Source organism: Kryptolebias marmoratus, linkage group LG11 (assembly GCF_001649575.2).
Source record: "Kryptolebias marmoratus isolate JLee-2015 linkage group LG11, ASM164957v2, whole genome shotgun sequence".
Lineage (NCBI taxonomy): Eukaryota > Metazoa > Chordata > Actinopteri > Cyprinodontiformes > Rivulidae > Kryptolebias > Kryptolebias marmoratus.
The window spans coordinates 6,970,251-6,984,245 of record NC_051440.1 but is presented as its reverse complement, the minus strand read 5'-3'; the positions used below and the strand labels follow the sequence as shown (position 1 = coordinate 6,984,245).

The 13,995-nt window shown below is 36.2% G+C and overlaps 1 protein-coding gene across 1 annotated transcript; it reads right to left on the bottom strand.

Moving 5' to 3' along the window:
* Window positions 1–484: 484 nt before the first annotated feature.
* On the bottom strand, window positions 485–8,859 carry LOC108244101 (deoxycytidylate deaminase-like). Its single transcript, XM_025009038.2, has 6 exons — window positions 8,668–8,859; window positions 6,497–6,590; window positions 4,334–4,460; window positions 3,698–3,814; window positions 1,634–1,730; window positions 485–1,130 (listed from the first exon to the last, which is right to left on the bottom strand). The coding sequence occupies exons 1-6, from the start codon at window positions 8,694–8,696 to the stop codon at window positions 1,058–1,060; spliced, it is 537 nt and encodes a 178-aa protein (XP_024864806.1). The 5' UTR covers window positions 8,697–8,859; the 3' UTR covers window positions 485–1,057.
* Window positions 8,860–13,995: the final 5,136 nt, after the last annotated feature.

The window sequence follows — 13,995 nt, the reverse complement described above, 5'->3', positions numbered from 1 at the left end:
AAGGAGGTAAGCTATATTTAAGGAATGCTAGACCTTTTCTATGAAATGTAATAAGACGGGCTGTCGTCCACAAATAACTCTCATGTCGGCCAGTTTCTGTTGACTGCAGCAGTCTCTGTATTTTGATTCTTTTACTGATAACTTATGTCAAGAAACCTTACAATTCCCCTAAGAACTTGTAGCTTTGCTGTTACATTTTGATCATTGCAAGGTCTGTTTTTGACAGTAAAAGTGAAAAAGAAGACAAAGAAATCATATCACGCCTGAAGTGATTTATTGTATTTTTTTTTGTAACAATTGAATTTTATTGACTTGTTGGAATAACTATGTCAAAAAGCAAAAGTTTAAGGTGTTTTCAGCTAAATGACAAGTTTTTTGTGTTTATATATATATATATATATTGTTGGACTTTAGATTGTGGCTAAAAAGATGTTCATTGATATATATATATATATATATATATATATCAATGAACATCTTTTTAGCCACAATCTAAAGTCCAACAATATAATATAGAGACATCCACAATACAGAAAAGATCAATTAATAAAAACACAGAGGTTAAAATAAGCAAAGATGGCTTTTTCAAATATGTGATTGACGTAATGCTTAAAACAGGATTCATGTTACCGGCATTAATAATTTTTATAGTCATTACAAAGACCTTAGCATCAGACTGAAAGTCTTAGAAATCAAAACATTTCTAAAACAAAACTTTACACAAAGCTGGCATCACACACAAACATACATGAGAAAATCTGACCCACGTTGTATAAAGATTTTAACAAACATGCAGTCTAGGCAGTGTTTTACACAGACTTTGTGTTGAACACCCAAAGAGAGTAGTAGTTTTTTTTTTCTTATTAATGAAAGGAAAGCAGCAAAGTATGTTTCTCTGGCAAACAAGAAAAAAAAAATCACTTTGAATATTCAGTTAAAGTATCAAGACATCATATTCAAATTACAGCATCTTTGACATTTTTAACAAAGAACTATGAAAAGCAAATAAAATTTATTTCCATCTTCATTCTTCATTTGTTGACTCTTTGGTGCATTTTCATTCAATAGTGTAGACCTCTACTTCGGCAGGGGTAAGTGGGATTTTCACTTCTTTTTGGCTTGAAAATGGACTAACAAAACATCGAAGAAGAAAAGTTCAAAAAGATTGACACACATCGATCAGTCAGTGATGAGCAGAACATTCACGAGATGAAACAAAAAAATAATAAAGTCCACTCTGTCAAAAATATTCATTTTCTTTACCTCTTTAGCCTAATGAGGGACCAAGTTCATTTAGATAAACAGAATAGTCAACTTAATATCAGGCTGGGCTTTTCAAAATATAATTTCAAACTGTCATTTCAAAGTAAAATATACAGGGCAGAAAGGTTGGTCATATTTATTTCTGTGCTTCAATCATCACAACATGCCTGCTTTTAACCCATACAAAAACTGTCACATTTGCCTCTAGAGTGTGTGTGCACATGATTTGATGTGCAACAAACACATTCAATGTGGATCTTTTACACAATTTTTCACTGAGGTGCCCTCAGGTATAGCTTGGAAAACACGATTTCCATTCACTGAAAATGAATGAATAAAGCAGAAAAGAAACAATTTGTTTGCAGTATACCTGAGTTCAACTTTTGCTTCCTTAAGCATCGCTTTGGAAGCCTTCATTTCATCTTTGTCATGGTACTTGTCAGAAAGATACACCACTTTGGCGATACCTGGACAAAGCGGGGTAGGGATAAAAAAAGGCATTAGTCTAACAGAAACAAAGGGTCTATTTTATAGGGGGGAAAAGTTGGAACAGTTGAGCTATTCTGAAAGTTAATCCACTAATCATCAGGTGCAAGGCAGTCGGAAAATGAAACTGAAAGAACAAGACTAGGTTTGCAAACAAATATAGTGATCTACTGTTAAAAAGTAATAAAAAAGTTCTCAGATAGTTCTCAGATGTTTGGAGATTTGCAGTTGACACTGCCATGCTGTAAGATGTTATACAGTGTGATTCATCACTTGTGAAATCTTTTCTGTAAGACAGAGGATTTATTGTTGATCTTTTCTAGATTTCAGAATCTTTTCTACTATGTTTGAAAATTAGGAATGACAAATTTGTTTTGAGAAAACTGATAAAAGAATGTTGTTGCTGTTAAACAATTGATGTCAACACATGTAAAAAATGAAATAAATGAAACCCACAATTTTTTTTTGGTTTGTTTGTTTTACCAGAATAAGTTGTATTGAAACCAAAATGCAGCATCTGTTTGTTTGTGTGTGTGTGTGTAGGTGTGTGTGTGTGTGTACATACAACCCCATAACTTTTTTTCTGATTTCACAAAAGTAAAGTTCAGTGGTATTTGATTCAGTTTGTTAGATTTTTTTAGTCGTGCATGACAAAATTCCTCCTTCACAATGACATGTCTGTGTAGATGCACAGGCATACAACACTGATGCAGTTCGCTGTGGTTTGTCAGCATTTGTAAATGAAAATCTCTCTTAAAGGTCCCATGTGTTGTGTTTTTAGGTTTACACAGTAAATTCATTTATGTTCTGTTGCTGTTATTACTTCTTGTCGCTAGAGGGTACTAATGTGACTGTAGGACAGAAGAGACTGTGTGAAAGAAAATAGGGTAAGATACAGGAACTACGCAACAACATCATATTCTGGAATAGAACAGTTACTGTAATAAAGTTTGTGAGTTTAAACCATTGTCTCTTATTTCATTATAACTGGCACTTCAACCTTGGAGAGACTCACACGGAGAGATAAAGACAATTAGAGTGTTTTATTGGCTAGAGGTCTTTGGCGCTCGGGCCCCGGCAGGAGACCAGTTTGCAGAGAACCGCTGTGAGCTTGAATGATCGAAGTAGGGTGAGAGATTAGGGTAGTCATCCCCCGGGACCCAGACCTGGTGGTGGCGTGGAGGACGAGGAAGGGGAGTCCAGAGGAGCGGTGGAGATCGGGGAGGCGGTGGGACGAGACTTGGCTGGCGAGCAGGAGGAGCCGTGGCCGGGGAGCCTTATATCCTGCACCTGGACGCGATTTGGCAGCTGAGAGCGTGGAGCCAAGATGAGTGATGCCGGTCAGCTGGGTGAGTCTGCCAGATTGAAATTGCGGCGAGCCTTCACAACACAGTCACATTATTTCAATCTGGGTAAGGTCTAGACTTTGCTCATTGCAACTCCTTGATTCTTCTCTTTTTCAGCCTTCTTGTTGTTGATATGCTGATGTGTTTTTAAGATGATAGTCCTGTTTCATGACCCAATTTCAGCCAAGCTTCAGCTGTCAGACAGATGGCCTCACATTTCAAATTGGAATACTTAGGTATATGGAGGAGATGAGTTCATGGTTAACTCATTGACGTGTGGTTACAAAACAAGCCCAAGTCATCACCCCTCTCCCACCGTGCTTGACAGTGGGGATGAGGTGTTTGTGCTGATATGCTGCGTTTCATTTTCCCATTGCATAGTCCGACCTTGGGTTGACTTTGTTGGGATGTCACATTTTGCTCATAAAATCTGTTAAATCTGAATCCTGTATCTACTGATAATATAATATAATAATTTCAAACAATAAAATTAAAGACAAAGATAATTTTAGAAAAGTGGGACATTGTGAAATATCCAAACTTAAAACTGTCACCTTAACTACAAAATGTAAACAGCAGCAATGTGTGTCATTAACACTCACCTGTCTGGATGATAAGCTTGGCACACTCATTACATGGGAACAAAGTCACATACATGGTGCAGCCTTTCACATCAGCACTGAACTTGTTCACTATGGCGTTCAGTTCTGCATGGCACACTGTGGGATAAAAAATTGAGACAATAAGCTGTTGATATGAAACAATACAGGTAAAATGTTTGTTCTAATTTAGGAGGTTGATCTTTGATAGGTTGATTATAAACGATGCCCCATATAAAAAGTAGTGCTAAAGTTTAAATGGCATATTGGCTTAAAGGTCATAAACAATGCTGATATAAACAGACAATAAAATTGGTGTGATATACATTTCAAGGACAATGCAAGCTTTGGAAACGATTTAGTCCCACTTGAGAGTACCAAAATGTAGCCAGTGCTTGCTGTTTGTACATAAATATAATTTATACCTTAGCAGTATAGGCATAAGCTATGTTTGCTTCAAAATGGAGAATATGTTTAGACATTTTCCAAGACAATAAAAATAAAAAAAGTAAAGAAAGTTCTCAGTTACCTGTGTGCTGACCTTATCCAAACAGTGTGAAAACATTCAGTTAACATGAATGCTCAAAAAATAATAAACAAAAAGAAAAGTAAAGACTGCTTGTGTGCATGCACTCTTACCATAAGCATATTTTTTTTGAAGCCAATCTGGATTGTCATTTGACCAGGGTAGATCAGTACAGCCATTGGGCATGGCATTATAACCAGTGCCAACAATCTTTCCATCTTTCACTATGCATGCACCCACCTGGGAAGGGAGAGAGAAGATTATACATGATAACACAACGTCACACACACAAACAAGTTTGTATTTCTATTCTTATTAGGATATGGTGTTGACTCCTAATCATTTGTGCAGCTAAATCCAAATTCTAGCCAGTGTCATACTGGGCTGCTACTGCTGGTGACCAGTTAGTGACTTAAAATTGTGGGAAAATTGGGATTTGTAAATTTTCTGCTACAGTCTAACTGAACTCTAAAGTGTTTAGAATTAAGTAACCAGGGAGCTGTGGGGCATCATTTTGAACAGTCATTTTTTGAAAATCATGTCATGTGTTTTCATGTATACAATTTGCAAAACTGAATTTTTGGCTGTGCACATTATTATTAGGTTATTAGGTTGGAGATGCCCAAGATACAATTCAAGTGGGTTTGATACAGATTAGAGTTGCTTGCATTGACTTTGTGACAAAAGTAGTGACACAAATTTTTCTGATACGTTTAAAACTCAAGCAACATGGCTGTATGCTTCTGCAACTCACAGAAAGAAATTGAGAGCCCCTGCAAACATTTAGGATAAGATTTAACATTCACAGGGCCTCTGAATTTTCTCACAGGAGTCATAAAGTCTTGGTGCTTACATTTTGGTCATGTTCAAAAGATTTGTGCGACAAAATAGCTGCAGATTTGTAGAAGGCATCTCAAACTCTTCTATATTTAGTTTCCATTCCAGTTCACTAGAGCCATTTATACAACCATAGGGCAGCTTTGGCTCAGTGGCTAGAGCAGTTCTCCAATGAGAGAGTTGGAAGTTTAATTCCTGGCTGGAGTCACATGTCAAAGTGTCCCTGGGCAAGACACTAAACTCCTCACTGCCTCCAATGCATGCCCCATCAGTGTATAAATGGAATTTAAAACACTGATTAGTCTCCATAGAATGATTTATTTAGATTAGCTTTGTAGAGATTCAGTGTTGTATGAATGTGTGTGTGGATGGGTAAATGAGGGCACAGATTGGGTTGTAAAGCGCTTTGAGTAGCCTGATTGGCTAGGTGCTATATAAGTACAGTCCATTTACCATATATTGACACCTGTATGGGAGATCTCCCACCTGGGGCTGTTCCACTTTCACTTCAAGATCGGGTCATCTGCCAGAGGCCTTGGAGCTTCAGGGTTCTCTTCAGTATCTTAGCTGTTCCTAGGACTGCGCTCTTCTGGACAGAGATCTCTGAGGTTGTTCCTGGGATGTGATCTGTTCTCTTCCAGTTTGGGAGTCACAGCACCGAGTGCTCTGATAACCACTGGTACCACTAAGACTTTCCACAACTTCTCTATTTCTTTTTTCAACCCTTGGTATTTCTCAAGCTTTTCTTACTCCTTCATGATGTTATAGTCACTTGGGACTGCGACATCTATCACCACTTGTCATAGTTTCTGGTGTTTTGGGGTTTTGTTCTTTGTTTGGTGTTTTTGTAATTCTTGTTTTGCTTTGGTTGTCTTTTGGGTTTCTGTGTTCATGTCTTGTCACTATTCACCTCCCCAGTATTTTTCCAGTCATGTCTGCCACGCCCATTTCCACCTGTCAGTAATTGTTATCTCTCACCTGTGCCCACTTACCTTGTTATCCTCAGTGTTTAAAACCATTTCCTGTTCTTCTTCTGTTCTTCTCTCTTTACTGGATCATTCTGCTTGTTAATGTTATTGTTGCCACGTCCCTCTTTGTGGATTTTGTTATTGTTAGTTTTTGCTGGCATGTCAGCCTTTTGTTTTGCTTAAATATTTAAGTTAATAAATTAGTTTCCTTTTTATACTATGAGTCTGTGCTCTAAGTTCGCCTCCGTCCACCACCTCCCCATTGACACCACTGCTTTGTTCTGTATGACTATATCAACCAAGCATTAGGGGTAGATCACCAAAACTAAACCCCAAAATAACTTTCTGCCACATTAAGACTAAGCTTGTGTCTCCACAAGGACTACCAGTCCTGACAATGTAGGTGAACCAGAAAAAGTGTTTTTAAAAGCATAACAGAAACCAGGTGCACACATACACACACACACACACCTGTGTGTTTGGGTCTCTGCTCATTTCAGCTGCCAGACGGGCAAAAGCCATGAAGTACTCGCCCAAGCTCAGGCGTGGTTCTCTTGGAAGGGTTCTGCCAATGCAAAGAAACAAAGGACAACAACATTTAGTTTGATGGATTTATTTTTGCATTAGTAGTGAATAATATACAGTTCTGGCTCTGGGAAGGGCTTTTTGTATATTAAAAAGCTATTTCTTTAAACTAAATGCAATTCTTCCAAGTTAGTGAATCACCTTTTGCTTTTAACTTAATTGGATTGCATGACTTTGACTTTTTTTTTCTAATATGCCTTGACATAACTTGTTGGCATTATATAAACAAACTAAATTTCATTTCGTTTCCAGCAAATTTCATTGACATTTATTTTTAGCTGCGAGCTTGTTGAAAGCTTTTCTTCACATCCACGTCAGGTTCAATGCCTAACACAAACAATTAAGTATATGCTAGTAATGTATTTCTATATGTACTGTCATGAATTGGCTCAACAACCATGACAAAAATGGGAGACATTAAGTCTGAGGGCATTATCACCCACTGTCAACAGGTGAAGGCAAATGAAAATGTTTTTTTCCCTTGGCTGTCTGTATTCAAGATATTTCACAAACCACTGGACAAACTTAACTGAAACTTGCAGAAAGTGATCAATTGGTGTACATGTACAACGGATTATTTTTGGAGACAACCCAATTGAAGATGGTCGCCACAGTCAACCTTAAAATAAAAAGGTGTACAAAAATGGCTACAACTCACAATTGGGTTAACAGATATTGAGCTAAAGACTGAGAGTCAATCTCAACACATTCTCAGTGTGACATATTGTTACATCACATGAGATCACACATAGCATCATTAACCCAATTTAAGATGGAGATCATAATTAACCATAAAATAAAAATCACAAAAAAATGGCTATTTCAGTCAGTTTTACAGATATTTTACTAATTTTTGATGTGGTAGTAACTGATAGTCATTCACAACACACACTCCAAGTATATTAGACAAGATTTTTGCTTAAAACAGCGTTAGCTGTTGAAGTCAACCAAGTTTGTCTTAGAAAGATATCTCATGAACCACTGGATAGATTTGAAAGAAACCTTCAGAAAATAATCATTAGAAGTACAGTTTATCAACAATTGATTAGCTTTTGGAGTCAAGTTGTATTGAAGATGGCCGCCACAATTAATCAATAGTAGTTAACTCAAAAATGTGTAAACTCACAAACAGTTTAACAGATACTGAACTAAAGTTTGATGTGGTACATTATGTTCAACGTTTGACCAAAATGGCACAACTCTTTCAGATCTTAGTCTAAAACTGTTTTTTAATTTTCAAACATAAAATATCAACAAACTAACAATACAAAAAAAGCCTGTCTCAATCTAATAAACTAGAAATTTTTGTTTGTAAGTCCAGATACATATTATTTTTAAACTAGTCACCCAGTACATTCTAAACTCCGGCCTATCCTACTGCTAGAAGGAAGTATGTCAGAAAACAAAACCACTTATTGTCCTGGAACATACCATACATGACACATTTATACGGAAAAAACTTCTTTTAGAACAATGTCTCCTGTGACATGTTTAGAAGGGATGGGAAATTAAATACATTTAAGATATGAAAGGCCTAGCATTCCTTGACTGAATGCATATGGCTCTTCACCTTTCGTGCCAATGTTTAAGACTAAAATCCTCTTGTGTTGAGAATTGATGGAGTAATAGCTAGATTTGGTCAAATTTTAAAGACAGCATTATGCACAATCTCATGCGATATTGTAAGATATTTAGTAATCCTCGAAAAACCTGTTCACGTTTACAGTATGTGTTGTGAATGACTCAGTATAACCACATCAAATTTTAGCTTATTGTTTGTAAACTTACTGAGGTATAGACTTTTTTGTTTGTTTTTTAAGGTTAGCTGATTGTTTTTTTAAAGTTAGATGAACATGCAGTGATTACTTTCTTGGAATTTCATTTAAATCAATATGCAATATTAAAAAAAGGAAAAATATTGATGAACATAAATTTTAAAGAATGAAAGTCTCATCAAATTATGAGATTTGAAACCTTCAAGCTATACAAATGACAAACTCAAATGTGTTGACATGCTCAAGATAAGTTTGCCTTTTAAAATGTATGTTAGACTTTACCTGTTCGCAGGTTGCTGCTTATCATCCATAGTTCAGCAAATACAAGAGCCTTTTCTTCAGTAGTGTTAATATACAGCAGACGCCTCTTGCACAAAAACCTGTGTTTTTTCCTCCTGAAGGATGGCGCTTATACGAGAAAACGGCAAATGCACAAAGTCCAGATGTGTCAAACTGTATGTTTGTGTGAATCCAAGCACTTTTGCTTTTTAAATGCAGATCAGTGGGAAACAGTCACGTGAGACACACCTTGATTTACATTTAGGAAAAGGTTTGGTATGCAAATGATTTGTACATGTGAGTTTCCTCTCTACACGAGATGAAGCAGTGATATTTCAAACTTTAAAATACTGTAAACCCAAAGGCACTCAGGGTCTTGGTAATGCTTGGTAATAAACTGTAGTTTAAACAGCAAAAAACACAAAGTCAATAACTTGAACCACTAGGCTCTTTGCTTCCGTTTAAGTCAGACAGTGGAATGTTTTGAAAAAAATTATATTTGACAATTCAACATTTATTTTAAATGTTCGAGCAGTTACTGTACAAATGCTGTTACTGTCTGATTTTTAAAATCTTTTTCTAAGACATTATTAAAAACTGAACTAAAAGCACTTGGACAGCACAAATAAAAACAATTTTACAAACTGTTGGATCCAGAGCACTGCTGGAGATAAGCACTAGCTCCCCACGACCCAAAAAGTAGAAGCGGGTAAAAAAAAAAAATGGATGGATAGATAGATAAATCCAGATGCCGATCCTGATCACCAACGAAATTTAATCACTTGTTTTTTTGTGACAACCCCAACATTTCCTGAAAATATATTAAAAATCTGTTTATTAGTTTCTCAGTTATTTTGCCGATAGACAGAAAATAGATGGATGGACGGACGGACAGCCAAACCAACCAACACAACTGAAAACATAATGTTCTTCGCAGAGGTAATTAATGAATAAGTTGTGCTTCTTACTGACAGTTAATCCAAACTGTTACCGTGGTGATCTAGCCACCCTCAAACAGATCTCTAACATGGTAAACACTGAGTCAACACAAGCTAGAAAAGCAGGAACTTTCGCTTCCTATTTCAACCCACAGGTTTGTTCAGTATTTGTTTTCACATCACTCCCAGCATATCATCTTAGTGTTGTCAATGGCCAGAATCTGGAAAAACCTGTGTACACTAGCTCAGAGGTTGCCATAGAGCTGCCCAGATTTCCAGGGTCATTCATTTTAGATCCGTCTGAACTTATGCGTAGAAAATGATGTACGCCACATTTTTGTGCATATGCAACCTTTGTACATGAGGCCCCAGAAGATTACACTTCAAGTAAGAAAACTTACTTAGTGAGCAATCTTTAATCACGAAACTGGATTAGCCAGAATAATGGATCTGCACTATTTACAGAACAGTGCAAGCAGTGATGCCCCCAGAAGGCAGATTTTGCACTCCATTTAAAAATTGTTTCATCAGCTGGAGCATAAGATGGGTAGTCTGCTCATATTTGACATTGACTATTACAAAACCCCAAGATGCACCCTTAAAAATAAATTAAAGGAACCCATGTACTAGTTTTTTTATTCAAGAAGTTGACAGATATTTGATTCTTCTTAGGTTCTGTGAATATCTACAAGTTACATGTTACGCGTTGTATCCTTACAAATGACCTCCTTTCCATATAATGACATGGAGATTATTTTTAAAATAATGGAAGGAGGGTTTAGGGGCAGAATACATCAAAGATGACTGGGAGGAATCTATAGACAGTGGTTAAATATATTGAACAAAACAACAAAAGGATGACAAATATAAATGATAAAGAATGAAAGTTTTACGAAGCTGTGGTCATTCCAGGTTTTTTATGTGACATGGTATTTTTTGTAACTTGCTCAAGTTTTCTTAAAATAGTTGATTTTTTAATTGAAAATGTATGCAAGACATGACCAGTTTGCAGTTCTGTTGAGAGCAATGTTGAGAATTTTACAACCAAAGGACAACTTAAACCAGACTATTTTATTTCTAGAAGCCTGTTTGGCTACAGCTACTTCTTTTCCAGGTGGCCACAACTCCAGTACCCACACAGGATGGATGGTTCCTTGAACTCGTGAATCTATTTCAGTTTATTTAAAATGAAAAGTTGTGTACACTTTTGTTTGTGTTGTTTTTATTTACAAAGTCATATGGGAAATGTGCAAAACATTATCAAAGCCTAACAAAGGTGATGACACAAAAAGATGGTAAAATAAAAAGGCCAAATCCCATTTTACAGTGTAAACTAATCTCACAAATGTTCATACGAGAAGTTTATTCTGCATGTAACTAACCTAGTTCCACATTAATGAATATATCACCTTAAAAATATCTAACTAGCTTTTTTTAGCCAGTGAAAGTGAATTTTACAGAAACCAGACAGCGCACATAGCAAACAATTCATGAAAAATTAAAGAGCAGATCCAAAAAAAGAGTCAGTTCCTTCTAAGATAACCAGCTCATGTGTTGGAGAACATCTTACACAGATAAATCCAGCGGAACATCATATATCACTGTCAAAAACGACAATAAATGCGTAAAGTAATAAATTATTTATTATTAAATGACCATAAACTTGATCTTCTTTTGGCTGTTCCCTTTTCAGGGGTCACCACAGTCATCCTCCTCCATCTAATTCTGTCTTCTGCGTCCTCTGTCCTCACTCCAACTACCTCCATGTCCTCTCTAACTGCATCCATATATCTCCTCTTTGTCTTTTTCCTGGCAGCTGTGATTCTAACGTCCTTCCACCAATATACCCACTGTCCCTCCTCTGCACATGTCGAAACCATCTCAGTCTGGCCTCTCTAACTTTATTTCCCAGTCCTTCAACCTGTGCTGTACCTCTGATCACCTCATTCGTAATCCTATCCATCCTTGTTCCTCCCAAGGAGAACCTCAACATCTTCTGCTCTTCCACTTCCAGTTCTGTCTCCTTTTTGTCAGTCCCACTGTCTCCAAACCAGACAACATAAATTTGATCACTTATCTAATTCTTGTAATCTCATAATGACACAATGTGTAAAAATATACAGGGTCATACTGAGGGCATCCACGTCAACTCTTTTCTGATGTGAGAAGGATGGTTTGTGAAGCCTAAGAATATATATATATATATATATATATATATATAACAAAAATAAAGGAAAACAAGTGTAGTTTGAGTGTTGCAAAGTTTTCTAAAGGCTAAAATGCAGAATTAAGATAAATATCTACACAAAGGTCAGGATTACATGCTTGGCTGAAGTTTTTCCCCACCACACACACACTTACCAGTGAAAGTGCTAAGTAGGGAGAAAAAAAAGTGGTGAATTTAACGTGTGAAGTCAGAATGATTGCTTTCCTCAAGGTGCAACCAAACCCAACAGGCTGAGCATTAGGTATTCCTTAAAGGTCAAATGAATGATGATCATGCTGGTGGCACAAGCAAGCTGCAATATTTCACCACATTGTCTTGAACTAACTATTGCATTAAAAATAAAAACATAAGCTTCACCAATTGTCCTTGTTTGTTTTTCTTTTATTCTGGCAGCAGTTTCATTCCAGTGCTCAGCATTTAAGGCTCAAGTTAATGGATTGTTTGGTCCTGGCATGTAATCAATCTGCCATTCTCATCAACACTGGGTGCTTATTTGGAATTTGAGAAGAAACAAATGGGAAATTGCAATCACCTTGGAGTGAAGTCTTCGGGAATCTGCTCGCTCTCATTCTTTCTCAACCACTTTGGTTGATAGTGCTGCTCCTAATACACTTTTATGAAATGAAGCAAAGCAGAGCTGAATGGCTTCCATCATAAAAACAGAGAAATGACTATATTCCTTGAGCTCTGAGGATGGAAATTTAATCAGTTTAAAAGACGTCAGGGGATTTAATTGAATGCTTTGTACTGCAGCACAAAATACAAATTGTATATAATTTGTAAATTAAAATGCTGCATCAGAAAAAAAAGAATAAACTTGTTTTACACAAATAGCTTTGAGAAATTTCACCTGGGAGGAAGAGAATGCAGTTGGTTTGTTTTTGTATTTACAGTTTCTGCAGGTTTACTACAGGCCAGTATCATTTTTTAGTATTGTACAGTGAATTTAACACATCGGTAATGTGCATATGGATTTTTAAATAGTTTGTTCTAAAAAGAAATCCAGCATTATGAGGACCTCACTGCTCAAGTGAAGCATGATTTTGAAAATATAACAGTTTGAGATTCTGTTGTTGTGTCAAACACACAAAAAAAAACCCTCATACCTCCATCATACATAGAGTATCTGCTTTGTGTTTCTATGATGTGTATAGATGTGTGGCTGCCAGAAAATAGTGTCACATCATCATAGAGATCATAGTGATTTATTTTACAGGTGTCTGCACTCAGCTTGTGAGAACGGCCTGTTCTTGGTAGATTTGCACGTCACATATTTCTTCCATGTCTTGATGATGGATTCAACAGAACTGAGGATGTTTAGGCCCATGGAAAGCCTTTTGGATCCATCTCGACTTGTATTTTTGAATAACTGTTTCTGTGAGTTGAATCACTTCAAAGGGGGTGAATGTTTATGCACTCACTTATTTTACATTACATAGTTCTGTTTAATTGGTGTTACTTTGTAGAAATTTGATTTCACTTTGACATTTAAGAAGGTATTTTTGAATGTTTCTATTTATTTATTTTTTCACTATGATTGATTTTTAATAGCAATAAAAGAGTAAAACATCCACAGAGGTAAATATGTTTTGTAGGCACTGTACACAAAACAATTTTATATTTACCAAACGTCAGCACTTAAAGTTTTTGACAGAGAGGATCTTAAAATTGAGATTATATGTACATTTGTTATTAATTCTTAAATTGACTAAAAATGTTGTTCCAAGTGTGATAAACTGTACTGAATGGATAAGGAATACAATGTTTTGTCTTATTTATTTACTTTTTTGAACGTCTGTAATCTTATGTGTGACAATGAGCTGAGACAGAAATTTAAATTGCATGAAATGTAAACCCAAGAAAAGATTTATCTCAAATGGGAATTTTGAAGCACTTTTTTTCCCTTCATTTTTGTTTTGCCTCTTTCTAATCTCTCAAGGTAGGATGCCCACATTCATTCAACAACAGATGGTATTCATTATACTGTTGTTTATCCAGCACACCTTGCTTTAGGCTGCAGCACACTGAGGAAAGGGCTGATTCCATTTATTGAATACACAACAACAAAGCTATTAAAACTGCTATGAACAACAATACAAGACGGCCAGAGGAGACAATTTTATTTATGTAATTACACAACCAATGGAACAGTAACCACCCCCCCCC

What these genes read in the sequence shown, in the direction of transcription:
- LOC108244101 (XM_025009038.2), bottom strand. Translation starts at nt 8,696, where the DNA reads ATGGATGATAAGCAGCAACCTGCGAACAG. An exon ending in AAGCAGCAACCTGCGAACAG is followed by an intron (nt 6,591 to 8,667) that starts GTAAAGTCTAAC and finishes TTGCATTGGCAG; the next exon opens with AACCCTTCCAAGAGAACCAC. An exon ending in CAAGCTTATCATCCAGACAG is followed by an intron (nt 1,731 to 3,697) that starts GTGAGTGTTAAT and finishes CGCTTTGTCCAG; the next exon opens with GTATCGCCAAAGTGGTGTAT.